This window comes from Platichthys flesus, chromosome 15, assembly GCF_949316205.1.
Source record: "Platichthys flesus chromosome 15, fPlaFle2.1, whole genome shotgun sequence".
Classification (NCBI taxonomy): Eukaryota; Metazoa; Chordata; class Actinopteri; order Pleuronectiformes; family Pleuronectidae; genus Platichthys; species Platichthys flesus.
Window position 1 is genome coordinate 43,821 of NC_084959.1, and position 16,465 is coordinate 60,285.

The 16,465-nt window shown below is 45.5% G+C and overlaps 2 protein-coding genes across 3 annotated transcripts; both read right to left on the reverse strand.

The window, feature by feature from the left end:
- Nucleotides 1-587: 587 nt before the first annotated feature.
- On the reverse strand, nt 588-6,833 carry pwwp2a (PWWP domain containing 2A). The gene is made up of 2 exons (XM_062405722.1): nt 5,881-6,833; nt 588-4,244 (listed from the first exon to the last, which is right to left on the reverse strand). Exons 1-2 carry the CDS (start codon nt 6,807-6,809, stop codon nt 2,417-2,419), a joined length of 2,757 nt encoding a protein of 918 aa, XP_062261706.1. The 5' UTR covers nt 6,810-6,833; the 3' UTR covers nt 588-2,416.
- A 719-nt stretch (nt 6,834-7,552) lies between these two features.
- On the reverse strand, nt 7,553-16,032 carry oatx (organic anion transporter X). 2 transcript variants are annotated; one of them, XM_062405724.1, is made up of 15 exons: nt 15,902-16,032; nt 14,311-15,406; nt 14,157-14,230; nt 13,301-13,430; nt 13,095-13,198; nt 12,855-13,009; nt 12,591-12,759; nt 12,365-12,488; nt 12,158-12,273; nt 11,478-11,532; nt 11,207-11,366; nt 9,857-9,965; nt 9,643-9,721; nt 9,032-9,159; nt 7,553-8,800 (listed from the first exon to the last, which is right to left on the reverse strand). In XM_062405724.1, exons 2-15 carry the CDS (start codon nt 14,500-14,502, stop codon nt 8,638-8,640), a joined length of 1,758 nt encoding a protein of 585 aa, XP_062261708.1. In that variant the 5' UTR covers nt 14,503-15,406; nt 15,902-16,032; the 3' UTR covers nt 7,553-8,637. The 2 variants fall into 2 exon arrangements, with proteins under 2 accessions (XP_062261708.1, XP_062261707.1); XM_062405723.1 differs by having other exon boundaries at nt 14,311-14,475; nt 15,239-15,954.
- Nucleotides 16,033-16,465: the final 433 nt, after the last annotated feature.

Consider the following 16,465-nt stretch of genomic DNA (forward strand, 5'->3'; position numbering starts at 1 on the left):
AATAAAACGTGCTCACATGATTCGTAACGTGGTTTTAACAAAGTTTTTATCGGCTCCTCACTCAGTAAAATATGTTGTCAAGTTCAAACAAGTACATCCTGCAGTTCAGCGACTCACCTCCAGGGGCAGATTGAGTCAAACGCAGAAAAATATACAAAACTGAGCAGAAGTCTCACTTTGAGCTTTTTATTATGAAATCTGTAGTTTCCATGGGAACATACTCACCTGCCACTTCACTGACACATGAACAATGAAATATGTCAATTCATATCAACTAGTTATCCCTCACTACTTTATACCATCCAGTAATTATCCACTTTCCCTCCAATTAGCCACAAGTTGAAATTTAAAAAGAAATGTTTTTATCTGAATTGTTAAAAGTCCCTGAACACGCTCGGTTGATATCGATTGTCAGATATTATTATTAGTTGCTGATGTTTGTGGTAAACCCTTTGGACAAATTTTTACCAAACTGTTTGCAGGTGAGAAAATCTGCTGCCAGCATGCTGCTGAGCAAGGCACCGCTGTTACTCCTACAGTCAAAGCACCAGAGAAGAAGAGTTTAAATGACGAAGACGATGCAAAGAGAAGTTTGACAGTTTATTAATAGATTTAAAACAACAGAAATAAACATGTACAGTTTCTTTTGATCGATTGATGAATTGATCGTTTCATTGTTCAGAATCTCTGATCTGCAAACAGACGGTAAAACGAGTCTGAGGGAAAATCACCTTCACCATCATCATTCTAACAGTCAGCGTACTTCCTGTTCGTCTGTCTGCTCATCTGTGAACTTCAAAATAAGAGTCTTTAAATAAACATCAGCAGCTGAATCTTTTCTTGTGAAACTTCCTGAGGAGGAAACTGATGATCCATGAGTTTGATCAAATTCTGAACAAACGACCCGGAACTGATCAAAGATTCGCCTAAAAGTCGGGTTAATCCTGACTACAGGGACCTGGTGCAACTAGGGATGTCACGATATGAAATTTTGGTGCCACAATTATTGTCAGAGGAAATATCACGGTTTCACAGTTTTCACGATTATTGATACTATAGAAGGAAAAAGACACACAACAAGCAATATATAGCTAATGATCTAAAATATTTACTATCTACAGTTTTTATCGCGTAACGTTTGGCTATTTAAAGTAATTTATGTAAGCTATTTTATTTAGTTACCTTACTGTGGAAGGCTGGTCAGTGAATTTGTGTTTCCTGTCTTCATAAGCAGTGTATCTGTTTGGGACTTTTGTTGTTAAGTGTCACTGTCCGAGGTTGTACTACTTTTGAGAGCAAAGTGTTGGCTAGTTGTGAAAAAGCATATTGTCCTGGTTTAAGAACATTCTTCATGTCCTTATCATACCTTTACCTCAGTATAGGTGAATTACACACTCGGCTACATGTTTAAAGAGGATAAGAAGGCGGGAGGGAGAGAGAGAGGTGTGTGTGGATGGAGTTTATTGCCAAACGTTTGCGGAAATCACATTGTTACGTCAGTTCCCTCTTCTCAGTTAACGTTTCAGTGGCTCGCACACACAAAATGTGACTCGCTAACGATTTCACCGAACGGCGCACACATCAATCACCTAACTCACGAGAGGAAGGACACCATAGGTGGATATCGTAGTTTACAGCTTCGAAACCGCTGTCATCATAAAATAGGTTAATTCGACATCCCTAGGTGCAAGACAGGACTACAGGGACAATGTCTGACAAAGGACAACAGGGACCTAGTACAGCTCCTGTTGGATTGTGGGAGATGATAATATGAACCAATCACAGAACAGATGATGTCATTGAACCCTGTTTGGGAACTCGGGTATCAGTTTGAACAACACTGTTTCAAATTCTCTTCAAAAAGTTTTCAGTTGGGACAGAATGTTCAGGAACCAGGAGAAACAGGAAGTGACATAGGTATGTCAGCGTTTCTAGTCGCCATCACTGAACTGATCAAGTCCAGGTATCACATAAACTAATCAATATTTCAATCAATCAACCAGTGTCTAGATAGAGCCATGTTTGGCTTAGTAACTAAATGAACCTTATTTAGTTGTTAATGAGTGTTTTGTGATTCTCTTTAGTGATTCATGACGAATGTGACATCATAACTATCACTTTGACATCACTAATGAGTACTTTGGCAAATGAACTAGAAAAAGATGACGCTAACGAGATGGCGAGTGGAAATGCTAACACCTGATGGATAAGTCACACCCCCTGATCACCTAACACTGACTGGTTACCCTCAGGCTCCACCACCTCTGCTAACTAGTTAGCCTCAGGCTCCGCCCCTTACGCTCAAACAAACACGTCAGTTCGTCAAGAATCAATCCAGGCTTCTCCCACTACCTGAAGAGGGTGGGGCAATGATAGGGGTTAGAAGCGTGGGGGGTTGGGGTTGTTTTATCGGATGCTACGTCTCGAACTGCGTAAGCAGGGCTCGGACTTCAGGCGTTAGCTGTTTGGCTGCACTAGCGGCCTCTGCAATGGCACGACGGTACGGCCCCTTCCTCTTTCTATCGAAGCGAGACTGGAAGGTCTCCAGGAAGGGGGACAACTGGGCAAGTGGCAGGAAGGAGGTGGTGGGGGAGCCGAACCAGGAAACTCGGGCCTCCTGCCGCACCGCCAGTCCTGTGTCACCACGCCGCACGACCGTGATGCCGAGCACTCGAGCCGGCCACCAAGGGAAACCGTAGATCTTTGCCCAGACAATGTCACCTACGCACACGGTCCGACCGTCTGGGAGAGGACACTTTGACACAGATTTAGAGAACACGGTGGAAGACGACGAAGATGAGGACGAGGAAGAGGATGTGGAAGACTTACGACGCCTCTTCAATTCACCACCCTCCTCATCCTCCTCGCCGCCGCCAACCTGTGGCTCCTCGCTGTCGGATCTGAGGGGAGGGATGATGGGTGAGGAAGACGGGGGGTAAAGAGGAGCTAACGAGGCAGAAGAGGGGGCAGGAGAGAGGAGGGAGGGTGGGTCTCCAGTGGGCACGGGCTCAAAGGTCTCTGAGGAGCCGCACTCTGAGTGGGATGATTCCAAGGACGAAAAAGAGGAGGAGGACGGGGGGGGTGGTGGGGGAGGACCCTCACCTCCCCCCCTTCCTCCCCCCTGATCTGTACAGACTTCCTGTGTCTCCACGACAACACTGACTGCACAGGTGGAGGAGGGGGACGCTTGTGAAAGAAATGGCAGAGCGGTAGCCAGGACCAAGTCCGATGTGGGGTTGGGGTCTAAAGCGGGTTTGAGAGGCGATGAGCGAGTGCCCTGTTTGGGCGGGGGAGGGGGGGGAGCCTGGTTATCATCGGTACGATACCTTTGAGGCTTGAGTCGCATTCTGGGCGGCAGCGGAGTGCGGGAGCTGGAGCTGACAGCGGTTCCGCTGAGGTGCTGCAGGCGGCGGGTGAAGTGGACCTTCTGGTTGTGGTTCTGCAGGGCTGCTGCTCGGGTCACAGCCTTGGTGCGATCCTGGACCTGACTCTGGTCTTTGGGCTCGCGATGTGGTGGAGGCTGGGAGCTTCTCGTCAGCTTCTGAAGAACCTGCCGCGCTTTGGAGCGATCGCTGGCAGAATCTTTGGCCAGCGCCTTCTTAGAGTTCAGCTTCAAACGGAGGGGGCCGGATGAGGATGACGAGGACGAAGATGATGTCACGCCCCTCAGCACACGACGAGGGGATGATGACATACAGATCCCTGATGATGCCCGTCTGTCTGTGGCCATTCGCCCACCTTTGTCGTCACTCCTTAGCCTCTTGACCTCCGAGGAGATTGGTCCCTCAGGTACCCTCCGCCGCCGAGACGCCTCCTCACCCCTCAGATCCACTAGGCCCCGTCGTGCTTCCCTGGTCCCACCTGATGCCACCACGCCTTTGCACTTGTCACAGAGCACTTGGCGGGGGCGGAGCTTGATGGCGTTCATGATGGAGGTTGGCTCCTCGCAGCGATAGCGCCGCTTTGGCCGTTTGATCTTTCGTGGCAGTGGCTGAGGTAAGGCCTGGTTATAGGTGTCCCTGATGAACAGAGGAGGAGGGTAGGGGGCCCCCTCCTGGAACAACGGTGGTGGCTTGGCAGTCCATGGGTGATGGGGTGGGGAGGCTGGGGGGCTAATGGTGGCTTGTTCCTGTTTGGTGGACGTCTCGTCATTGGTAACAGGTCTTGACTGAAGAAATGTTTGAAGTCGACTCTTATCGTCTCGTTTTGGAAACACCGTGATGGGGATTCCGTACGGTCCAAACCTAAAAAACACAAACAGAGTGAGAACCTTAAAAACTCAAACACAGCTGACCAGGTTTAAAACAAGAATGATTAATATTCAAACTTCCATCTGGAGTGGACATTACAACTCGCAGGATCTTCTGAATAAAGAGGTTGGATTTCGTATCGCCATTAGAAACTATTCTCGTGATCTTTCCACCATAAGTTCCCCAGACCTTTTTTTGTTCCTTCAGACAGTTTTCACTGGGCTAAAAGAAACAGTAGATTAATTATCCCACAGAATTAACTACTAACTCTACACCAAGCTGTTAAACTCCAGAGCACCAGGTGGCGTTAACACAAGGGATGTACAAACAACATGATGATATATATCAAGCATTGATGTCGTGATGGTTTCACTTTCGAGATTCTAAACAACACGTGTCGACATTCAGGATTTGAAACATTGTCAGGTTCATAATAGGGTTTGTGCGATATATATCATTTACGATAAAATCTTAATTGTTTTTCTAACGATATGCGAGCTCATGTTATTGAGTATTATTGCTAATGATGATCCATTATGATGATCACTGACGGATTTATTTAAAACAGGTTTGACGCAGTGACGCGGCTCCATCGAATCTCGCTACGCCTCCAGTGAATTATTCTGTGGAAACTTCTAGTGATCACATTTGTCGCCACGGTATCAACACTGATCATTGCATAATGATCGATTATTTTATTAATGAGTTAAATCTTTCTTCAGAGCAACGCACACACAAACACTGGAGGAGTGGCTGACGTGTGAAAAGACCTACGTTAACACTAAGTCATCAATCAAGGTAGATTTTTATAGCCCAAATTCACAAATAAACAACACTAAGTGGACTAAGTGGAGCTATATGTGGGCCCCTGGAGTCTGCCCCAGCCTGGGGTTAGGGTGGGGACCGGGGGGGTGGAGCGGTCTGTGGTCTCTGCGTCCATAGCCAGGGAGGGTTTATGTTTATTTATTGCATGTCATATCGTCATCGCAATATTAAACAACGTTATCTATATCGCATGTTTCTCTTATATCACACAATCCTAGTTCATATTATTAATTTGACAATTATGAATTGATGGAAACAGGAAGTGATATATCTGTATAGCTGTAGTGAGTGACCATAGAATTATAAACATGAATGAGAAGTTTTATTCACTTTAATACGACCACGGAGCAACATCTTCATTAACCGTCGGACTCGTCAGTCAGCTGACCGGATCCTGCTCACTGATTGGATAGGGCCGTGTTCCAGTTACTTCTGGCTAGTTTGAAACGTGACAAACCTTCAGACATCAGACGATTAATGGTTTCACTCGTCAGCATCATTAAAGATGATGAATCTCGTGACCGGTCACTTTACAAACCAATGATCAAACAAGAATAAAGATCAGAAGTCGCTGTTTTGAGCAGCCCTGATTTAACGTTTATCTTTTACAATAATAACTAATAATTACAGCGCCCCCTGCTTTTTATATAGACCAAACTTATTCAGTTTAAAAGCAACAGAAAAACTATTATTGATTCTTTAAAAATGGATTGATTGGTCGATTTATTCAGTGTGATGACTGTTTCCTGTCATGACGTCATGTTCAGATGATAAATAATAACACCCGATATTTAAATGTTCTCACCTTCTGGACACGTCCATCAACACCCCGGAAAAGACCTTCTCCCCCCGCCGGAAGGACACCACCAGCGCGTCATCGATGACGTGGTCCAGGCAGACCCGGACCTCGGAGCCGGGACTCAGGTCCTGGAACGAGACGAGTGGACCGGGTTCGGGCAGGAGGCGGGAGGTGTCCTCCTGCTTGTCCGTCAGCAGGCGTCTCTTGGGGGACCGACAGGGGGTGGACGAGTCCTTCATGCCGCATCCCTGCGGTTCCTCGTTCCCTGCAGTGTTTTTAATGAACCCGGTCTCCGGGTCCAGCCCGTCTGGTTTGACTGGGCCGGACAGCCGGTCTGCGTTACCATCCAACAGGGCGTCCTCAGCGGGCCCCGGACTCAGCTCCGTTTGGACAAGGGCCGTGTATCCCCGGTCTCGTCCCGCCGCCTTGGCCCGGTCCATCGTCACGTTGGTGGTCGGTACCGCGGGTTCGGCCAGAGACAGTCCGGCCTCGGCGCCGGGTGGCGGAGCCGGGAAGGAGTGCAGGAAGACGGCGGAGGGCTGCGGGTCCGGGAGGATGCTGCGGTACACCGCCTGGACAGACACATTCCCGCCGCGCTCAGGATCCCCCAGTAGTCCGGGAGCGAACCGGTCCAGGCTGACCCGGTCTAGCGGGAGGTTGTTGATCAGTTCGTCCGTCACGACGTCTTCACACAGAGCTTTTCCCGCCGCGGGCTCGAGCTCCGGCCTGACATGGCGGCGCTCCTCCCCATCCCCTCCATCCTCCACACGAACAACCAGCAGCTCCACAGCCGGGCCGGACTCCTGAGGCCCCTCAGACTGCAGCGGGACTCCTGGAAGTCCCGGGCCCGGTTCTGGTGGGCCTTCGTCGTCCATTGCCGCCGTCGAAGCTGTCGAAATCACCGCAGCTCCTGGCTCTGCAGCCACGGCCGCCATTTTCTTCCGCTGTGACCCACGGAGCTTTGCCCCGCCCCCACAACGCGGCCAGATGCGCAGGCGCACTGCCATTGGCTTGAGTCCCTGTCAGTTAAAGGACATGAGGCAGAGCGTCCTCTCTGATTGGATGAGTCTGTGAGGCTTCAGACCGCCACCAGGGGGCGTTAGTCTTTACAAGAAACATAAACATCAGGAGAAAAGATAAATTTTCAATGAATAAGTGATCATTTAACAACATCTGATCCAATATTTAAAAATAAAAGGTATTGAAACTAAAACCTTGTGATAAATATGTGATAAAAATTCGTTAAAATAGTTAAATAGGTAAATGGTAAATATTCTCATATTCAAACTGACAATAAGTTAATCATTTAACCTTGCGAGTATCAATTAATCCGTAGTTATCAAGATAAATGATTAAATACAAATTATCAAAATGTTAATACACAAGTCTTCAGAAGTCGTACAAGTGCACTGAGGCAACTGGACTAAATAATGTGTCTCACTGGCAGAATGTGAGGAATCATGTTTTATCATGAAATATAAATATTTTACTTTGTTAATAATATCATACACATACCTGTTGGCTAATAAACCAGTGTTTGTACTGTACTGGACTCAGTTCAACACAAGGATCACAGAGCTATACAATCTATATCAGCTGATGAATTATGAATGAGAAAATAACCTGACCTTCAACATGAACTTTATTTCGACCCAAAGCAAAAACAACAACAATTAGATTGATAATAAAATTTTTTATTAGCCTCATACATATATTATTGATTATTAACATCAGTATTAATATTTCTACATAGTTTTGTTGACATGTTATTGCAATGCTCTGGCGACATCATTTACATCTGATCGATAATCAATCATCTGACTCATCACACGTTTCCTCTGAACCCTCCTTCATCACTGGTTCATCTTTCTGATTAAAGCTTCGTGATTGGTTCAGATTCAGTCCTTCTATCCAATTGGTCAGGGTGTTGTCCTGGTCTGAGGAAGTGAGGTCCAGGTTTGTGGTTGCCGCAGTAATAGTTTCAACTGCGTCAGTATCTTTGTTTTGTCACGTCACCAAGGGAACATCACAAACCTCATGTTCATCAGCAGTTTAATAAAAAGCTTCAAAAGTTATGAAAACATTATCAGCATCAACTCTGAGTCTCGTAGTTGTTGTTGTTTCCTATTATTCTATATCATGTGGGTTGATCATAGTGGTAATGGCGGCTCCTGTGTTGCGTTGGCATCAGATGCGGGCGGTGGACAAGGACTGTGGACTATAGTGGATCTGGTCTGGATGGTGGATCATGGTCCTGCTGGCTGCTGACCAGAGACTATGATGCAGCAGGACTGATTGACATATAGTGTTGAAGTTTTCCTTCAAGATGTCTACCCTCATCAATGCTGCTAACAACTTTAATCTGATGATGTCTCCTTCACTGGACATCTGTTGACCTTTGCCCGTCCTGGGAGACGGGTCCTCACATGTGTCTCTGAGGTTTCTATGTATTTGTACCTGTTAAAGGTTTTTAGTAGTTTGTCCTGACTCTTGCTGAGGGTGAAGGACAGAGGATGTCTCACCATGTTAAAGCTCTATGAGACAAACTGTGATCTGTGAATATGGGCTATACAAATACAATTTGATTGATTGATTGATTGATTGATTGATTGATTGATAATCATTGTTTCCTACCAGCTGTGGATGTCTACAGTAACCATGGTGACAACTGTAATGATCTCAGATTGACATCTCCATGGTTACAGGAGTGCTCCCTACTCTTCAGGCCTGTTCTGACTGTGTGATGCGGCAGCATCTGATTGGTCAGAGCGCATTGAGGCCGGTCCCTTCTGTTTCCTTTCGCTCTTTTAATGTCACTTCCTTCTTTGTGACCACGCCCCCACAGGACTTAATGATGTTGTCAGAGGTCATCCCCTCTTGTAAGGACACGCCCTCTTTCTCTCGAGTTGCAGGGTATCTTCCAGACCTTTAAAAACAAACAGTTATTAATTACTAATATTCAGTGATTGATCCAGGGGCTGCCAAACAAAGCTAAAAGTGTAACTAGTACAGTAAGATGTTAGCATTAGCATCATTCTGGATTAGGATATTTCATTGTGGAATGTTAATAAAGCTAATGTTGCTGAGAAGTTAACACTGCATTAAAGCTATTGAAGCTAACAAACAGACCAAAGCTAACTGTTAGCCATTAGCTTACCAATTCTCCTCCACATCTTGGATGGTGTCAGGGAGCGGGATGTTCAGCGTCTCTGGCAGGAAACAAGCGAATCCTCCAGCCAGCACGGCGGCGCCCCCATACACCACACTGGGCAGAGCAGGGAAGACCTGGGAAATGTTGTCATTAATGCTGACAGTAGTATACAAGTGTGTCTCTTACAAGAACTAACACAACTAACCAAACTATCAAGAACTAAACAAACCATCAAGAACCAGCTAAGCTAACAATAACTAATGATTCAGTTGATACAAGATACAAGAGATACAAGATACGCAAACAAACACACACACACACACACACATAGATGGTTGTTTCTCACTGGTCCCTCAGGTTAGGGTTAGGGTTAGCCCTAACCCTGAGGGACCAGTGTTTCTCACTGGTCCCTCAGATTATTGGATTTAAGTTTGTTTTAATATGAAAACATGAAGAAAATGAAAATGAATGAATTCATTATAATAAATATGTTTCTAAAAGAGACGTTATTGTTTATATTAAATATAGATTAGTACTGATAAGTATTTATAACTATTGATTGATGGATTCAGAATGTGAGAACTTTAAAGAAACAATATTTGTGTTAGTGATGTCACCTCGTCCAGAATGAGGACAGCGGGCGCTGCCATGCTGCCGATTCTCGCCATGGTGGAGACCAAACCCATCCCTGTCTGCCTGAAGACACACACACAGAGACACACACACACACACATGAAAACACAGAGTTAGTTGTCAGAGGGATTGGATCCAGCAGCTCCTCTCTCTGACACATGCGTTGCTCAGGGGCAGTGTCTGTGCTTTGTGTCTCACCTGATGACGGTGGGGTAGAGCTCGCCACTGTACAGGTAGGCAGTGGTGAACGACGCCGAGGTTAAACCTTTACCAAGACAAGCAAAGGTTGTCCTGAGGACCTGCATGTCTGTGGGAGGGTCAAAAAGTCTTCTTATGAGGTTTGTGTGAGTGATGTGTGTATACATGTCTATCTATAGTTATGAAGCCAATTTCAGTTCAATATCATCATTGTGAGGACATTTTGTCTAGTCCTCACAAATTAAATTGTCTTTTTGAGGGTTAAGAATGCATTATGTCAATGAGTGCCTTTGCAACAATAGAGAGACAATCATGTGAGTGTGTGTATGTGCTTGCCTGCATGTGTGTGTTTGTGTGTCTATGTGTGTATATATATAAATAATGAAATTAGTATATGAAAAAAGCGGGAGTGTAGGAGGGCAGAGCGCATGACCATGAAGGATTAACTGGAACAATACAACGCATTGATTAGCAAAGCGAGAACAAGCAATTTTTCACAACTTATTTACAATCAACATTCACATTCAGCCTCTATTAATGGCCTTGTCCCTGATTATTTTAAAACTGTGTGAGAAACCCTCTTTTAAGAAAACCTTGTCTGGATCCCTGACCCGGGCGTGCTGACTTCCCTCACTAGCTGCCTCTATGACGTAAAAAACTGGATGACTCAGACTTTCCTTCAGCTGAACCGAACAAAACAGAGATTCTTGTCACTGGGTCCCAGCACATGGCAAAAGGGTTAATACTGCTATCTGCTGGTTCCCTATTTATCAATTGGGTTGAAATCTGGGAGTCTGGTGTGAGGACAAGCTAAGTTTGAATCACCTGAGAAATATTTCTAAAATAAGATCCATGCTTACTTTTAAAGACACGGAGACTCAGAATCATTCGAACCACTAAGCACATTGAGAACCTTGGCTAGAGGTCTCTTGTCTGTTCCGGAGGCCTGGGTAAAAACTAAGGGGGACAGAGCATTAGCATTCCGGTCCCGGGGCTCAGAAAAAACTTGCCTGAAGAGTTCAGGTCAGCTTACTCAGTGAACACTTTTAAGTCCCTTCTTAAAACATTCTTTTATCAGAGAGCTTTTCCTGATTTTCCCTGAGTCTTAACTTTCTTTATAACTTTTACGGAGCATCTTACACGGCACTTGTATTTATACACGAATGGATTTGACCTTTTTTCTAAACCTGATGTTTTATGTCCTGTTTGTTTTTCTGATGTCTTTGTAAAGCATTTTATAACATATGTTTTGAAAAGTGCTCTATAAATGAAGATTATTATATTATTATTTGTGTGCGTCTGTGTGTGTGTGTGTGTGTGTGTCTGTGTGTGTGTGTGTGTTCTCGTCACCTGTGGGGACAAAAATGTTGGCGAAAATGACGGCGCCCGATAGGAAGAGGCAGACGGCCTGAGAGACCCGCCTCCCACAGTAACTGAGCATGCCCAGAGCAAACAACTTGGCGGGAAAATCCACAGCTGCAAAGATGATTTGCATCAGGTAGATATTCACCTGAAACAGCAACAAGCAATGGAGGCTTAGCTGAGTATAACCAGCCAATAGGAGGGGAGGAAGGGATGAAACACATTGTCAACCACGCCCCAGAGTTGTCAGGTGACTCACCCCAAACTTCTGCAGGTCCATCGCCAAACCATAGTACGCAAAACTAGTGGCGAACCTGAAAGACAGACAAGTGGCAGACAGACAGTGAACAGATACGTACGAGGTCCGGGGGGGAATCAGGTGATGGACCAGCTTGGTTTTTAGTTCTAGAGGACAGCGGCTGCTCTTCTACAGGACAGAGGTGTCGCCGTCTCGCTGGTGCTCAGCTGGTTTGGTTCTTCTTTACTGATTGGTTAATTGGAGTTTGATATCAGTGGTCGTGGGCGTGGTCATTAATAGAACTGTCTCAACCGTGAGCATACAAAGCGTTACAGCTTGTGCCCTGGACGTTAGATGAGTACTGGTGCATACAGCTGAGTACAGGTACAGGGGAGATGGGTGAGTTTAGGTAGTATGGTGAGTACTGGTGTGTACAGGTAAGACAGTTGAGAGTACAGGTGAGTAATGGAGATTTCTGGCGAGTATTATGAGCGCATGTAATTACAGGTTAGAACACGTGAATCAAGTGATTTCAGGTGAGTGTAGCTAAGTCAGGTGACTACAGATGTGTACATTTAAGAACAGGTGAGTACTGGTGAGTCAGTTGAGTACATGTAAGAACAGGTGAGTACTGGTGAGTCAGTTGAGTACATGTAAGACCAGGTAGGAGCACGTGTGGACATTTGAGTCAGGGAAGTTACCAGACGGCCATCATACAGACGGAGATGCGTCTCATCGTTCTGGTTCTCAGGAGGTCGTACGCTGTAAACGTCGAACGACTCGACTCCATCTCTTTGATCATGTGTGAGTGCAGAACCTGCAGGTCACATGGTACAGATGTCAGCTGCTAAGTGGCTCATACACATTGGATAATACACATCTGTTACATGTTACAGGCCGACAGATACCTCCAGTGTTAACTTTTCAACAATCTCTGGTTTTCCGTTAATTCGAGCGACTCTGTGTAAACTCTTCAACGCGTCCTCAGACCGCCGGTTAAGAACCAACCAACGGGCTGACTCTAAGAACCACCTGACCAATCAGAGAGCAGACATGTAAGAACCACCTGACCAATCAGAGAGCAGATATGTAAGAATAACCCGACCAATCAGAGAGCAGAAAGTCTCCACTGACCAACTGTAGGCGAAGAACAGAAGGTATGGTGCAGAGACGGCGACCTGCAGCTTCCTCCAGTCTCTCAACCAATCAGCGAGTCCCGCCAAGATCATTTGACCAAAGGTGAAGAAGAATGATGTGAGCGTCCCAACGAGTGTTCTCTCTTTGGTCGGAATCCACTCCACCTCTGAAGGACACACACCGATGATCACATCATCAGAAAAATGAGTACAGACAAGTATGAAGATAGACAGACAGACAGGTAGAGGGATAGACAGGTACTCAGTGAGACTCCATTGAGGATGATGCCAGACACCGCCATCCCGCTCAGAAACCTAAAAATACAGTAGGTGGTGTACGAGGGAGAGAGGGCGGAGCAACCCCCCAGCACGCCCAGCTGCAGGTATGACCATATGAGGATAGATCGCCGCCCAAACCTGAGACACAGAGAGACATACACATTTTAACTGACAGACGCACAGGTACGTGAGACAGGTTCATGTTTTCACGGGTAAATCCCACCTGTCCGACAGGCTGCCAAAGATGATGGCTCCAGCCAAAACTCCGCCCATGTAGATGGTCTGAATCATCTGCTTCAGAGGACGCATCGCACACACCAAGTCCCACTGAGACACAGACAGGTTCAGACAGACATGTTCAGTGAAAGAGAGACACAGAGACAGACAGGTTCAGGGAGACAGGGACTTAGAGACAGACGGGTCAGGTACCTCAGAGACGGTGGTTGCAAGGAACTCAGAGCGGTCGAACGTCCATCCGTCCACACACTCTTCTGTCTGTAGCTCGCTAACATTAGCTGAGTTGTTAACGGCTAACAGTTGCCACTGCGGCTCCACATACCTGAGCAGTTTGGAGGAACAGGAAGTGATGTCAATGGAGGAACAGGAAGTGATGCTGTTAGGTGCGTTCGACTTAACATGATGCATGCTGGTCCTGACACGATGCATGCTGGTTAGAATGCTTGTCTGACTTCATCCACCAGGTCACGTGACCTCAAAACGGCGGCGGCTGCAGACAGATGTGAATTTCATCTCCTTTCACTTTACACTATAGTTTCATTTCCTTTCATTTTCAGCAGAAATAAAGTTTTCAGTTAAACATCCGTTTCATCTTCATAAAAAAATGAAAAGCAATGAGGTTGTTGTTCTCAGGGTTAGGGTTAGTGCGTCTGACTAGGAGACTGCGGCTGACCTGACCTGAGGTCTGTTTCGCTGGAAATTGTTGTATTTTGAAATAAAGTAAAACTATATATAATTAGCTCATCAGTAAAAGAAAAAACACGTTCTACTTCTCGTGTCACTTTGTCCATTGCTCCTTTACTGACATTGTGCCGGTGGAAAATCTCACGATGAACTTAAATGTTTAGTTTATACTTTTATTTAATAAACTTTTGACCTATTCCAACCTAGATCTGTCTCAAGGTCGAGCTGCTGCCTTCTCTCCTCACATGGGATGGTATATATTGCTCAGTTAGTGATCATCGGTTGTAAACTACTTGTTATGATGCATTGTGGGTAACAGATACATGGGCTTAAAAAAACATCACTGATTGGTTCAGTCCGTTACCTCCTGCAGCGGTCCAGTCTATTTCCTGAGGAGTCCAGAGGAATGAAAACCTTGAGCAACTGCTTCTCGTCCACCTGAAACAACCAATCACATTCACCACATCCTTCAGGTGACCTGGTGGTGAGACAGGTGACTTGGTGTCGAGACAGGTTACCTGGTAGTGAGACAGGTTAGAGAGGCTGTGATTGGACGGCAGGGTGCAGTGGTGGGCGGGGATTCCAGAGACGAAGTTGTTGAGCAGGTTCTGACTTGCCATCAACAAACCAGGTAAACTGATGAGCGTCACATGGAGCCACTGGTACCTGCCGAACCCGCCCACCTCACCATGACGATGAGGGGGGGACATGTAAACATGTTACACACCTGAATCACACATGTGGTCCGTGTTCATCTCACAACTGTCACAGTCACATAAGCTTCCTGATGGGGGCAGTGTTGAGTTAGTGCACAATGAATAATCCAATAACAGCTACTCTCTTGTACTTAAACTACGTGGAGGGAGAGACAGAGAGAGAGACAGAAAGAGAGAGAGACTGATAGAGAGAGACAGATAGAGAGCGAGAGACAGAGACAGAGACAGAGACAGAAAGAAAAACAGAGAGACGGACAGATGAGAGTTAGTAAATTACTTTGCATGTCATTTAGCAGACACTTATATACGAAGCAAGTTACATTAGTGCATTCAACATCAGTGACGGGTTCAGTATCTTGCCCAAGGACACTTCGGCATGCAGGTGAGGATCGACCTCCTAGTTGGAGGACGACCACTTTCCCCGTCTGCCACAGCCACACCAATTGTAGATCGATTGCTCGTTATTGACTGACGCTAGGTAAAGTGTTCTTTACCTCGGCCCTTGCAATCAAACGCACCTGACATCACAGACGAGCTGATACTGTGATGTCATCAGTCACAGTTATGATGTCATCAGCGACTGATAAAGTGGTGACATCAGAATGTTGATCCATGATTTTTAAATGCAATTTTTTCATCAGCCGATTAGTGATTGATGATAATTATTACTGGTCTGCAGTATTCAGATCTAAAGCAAACAAGTAATCAGATTACATTAGTAGTAATTTACCTCGTCCAGCAATTCGGCGAAGCCCATCGCTCTCTTTCTTTAATCTCCTTTTTATTTCACTATCTTTTTAAATATTTTTCAAAACAGTTTGTTCATATTTAGACGTCAGCTGTTAAATGATAATATTAATAATGGATGTTTCAGAGATTCACTTCCATCAGAAAAAACCTGAAAAATAATAAAAAAAGTTTAAAGATTCACCTCAAATCATCTCAAACTGTGGAACTGTAACGATATCTTCACATGTAGAGGTCCCACGTTCACAAGTAAAACTCTCATGTTCACATGAAGAACTCACACGTTCACAAGTAAAACTCTCATGTTCACATAAAGAACTCACACGTTCACAAGTAAAACATGTAAAACTCTAATGTTCACATGTAAAACTAACACATTCACATGTAGAACATGTAGAACTCACTTGTCACATGTAAAACTCTCATGTTCACATGTAGAACTCACAAGTTCACATGAAGAACTCACATATTCACATGTAGAACTCACACATCCACATGTAAAACTCTCATGTAGAACATGTAGAACGTGACCAGACGACTACAAACCTTCAAAACTTTACAAATGTTTCCAGACGTGTGTGAAGTCTGTGACCTCAGTCTGCTGAAAGTTCTTAAAGGATTAAAGACTGAATGAAAACATACTTACAGTCTGACGGACAAGTGGACGACTGAGAGAGTGATGAACAGAACTGACGGACGAGTGGAGCAGCAGGAAGCAGATGACTGGACATTAATGAGTGACTGCAGTGGACGAGAGGAGACCTTGTAACCTGATTGACCCTCTGTCTCTCTCTTTTTGTTTTTCTTGGCTCAGCTCATTCAGTGTTCAGTTAATGGTTGAACTTAATGTCTCTCTCCCTCTCTCTCTCTCTCTCTCTCTCTCTCTCTCTCTCTCTCTCCCTCTCTCTCTCCCTCTCTCTCTCTCTCTCTCTCTCTCTCTCTCTCCAGGTCTTTCCACTAGAGCTCAGTCATTGGTTGAAAACTCTTCCTCTTGGTTTGTTTTCGTGTTCCAGCTCCTTGCTGAGTTTGTGTCTCGGAATTTGTCCGACTGAATCTGAGTCAACAAACGACTCAGCGGGCTCGAACCAGAGGACCTGACGGCGACAGCGGGACGACGAGCTGGACGCACAGATGCAGGTGACATGGGTAAAAGGCCTGATTGGACAGAAGGCGTTCTGTCATCGTGATGCTAGAATTCAGAGGTTCGTGT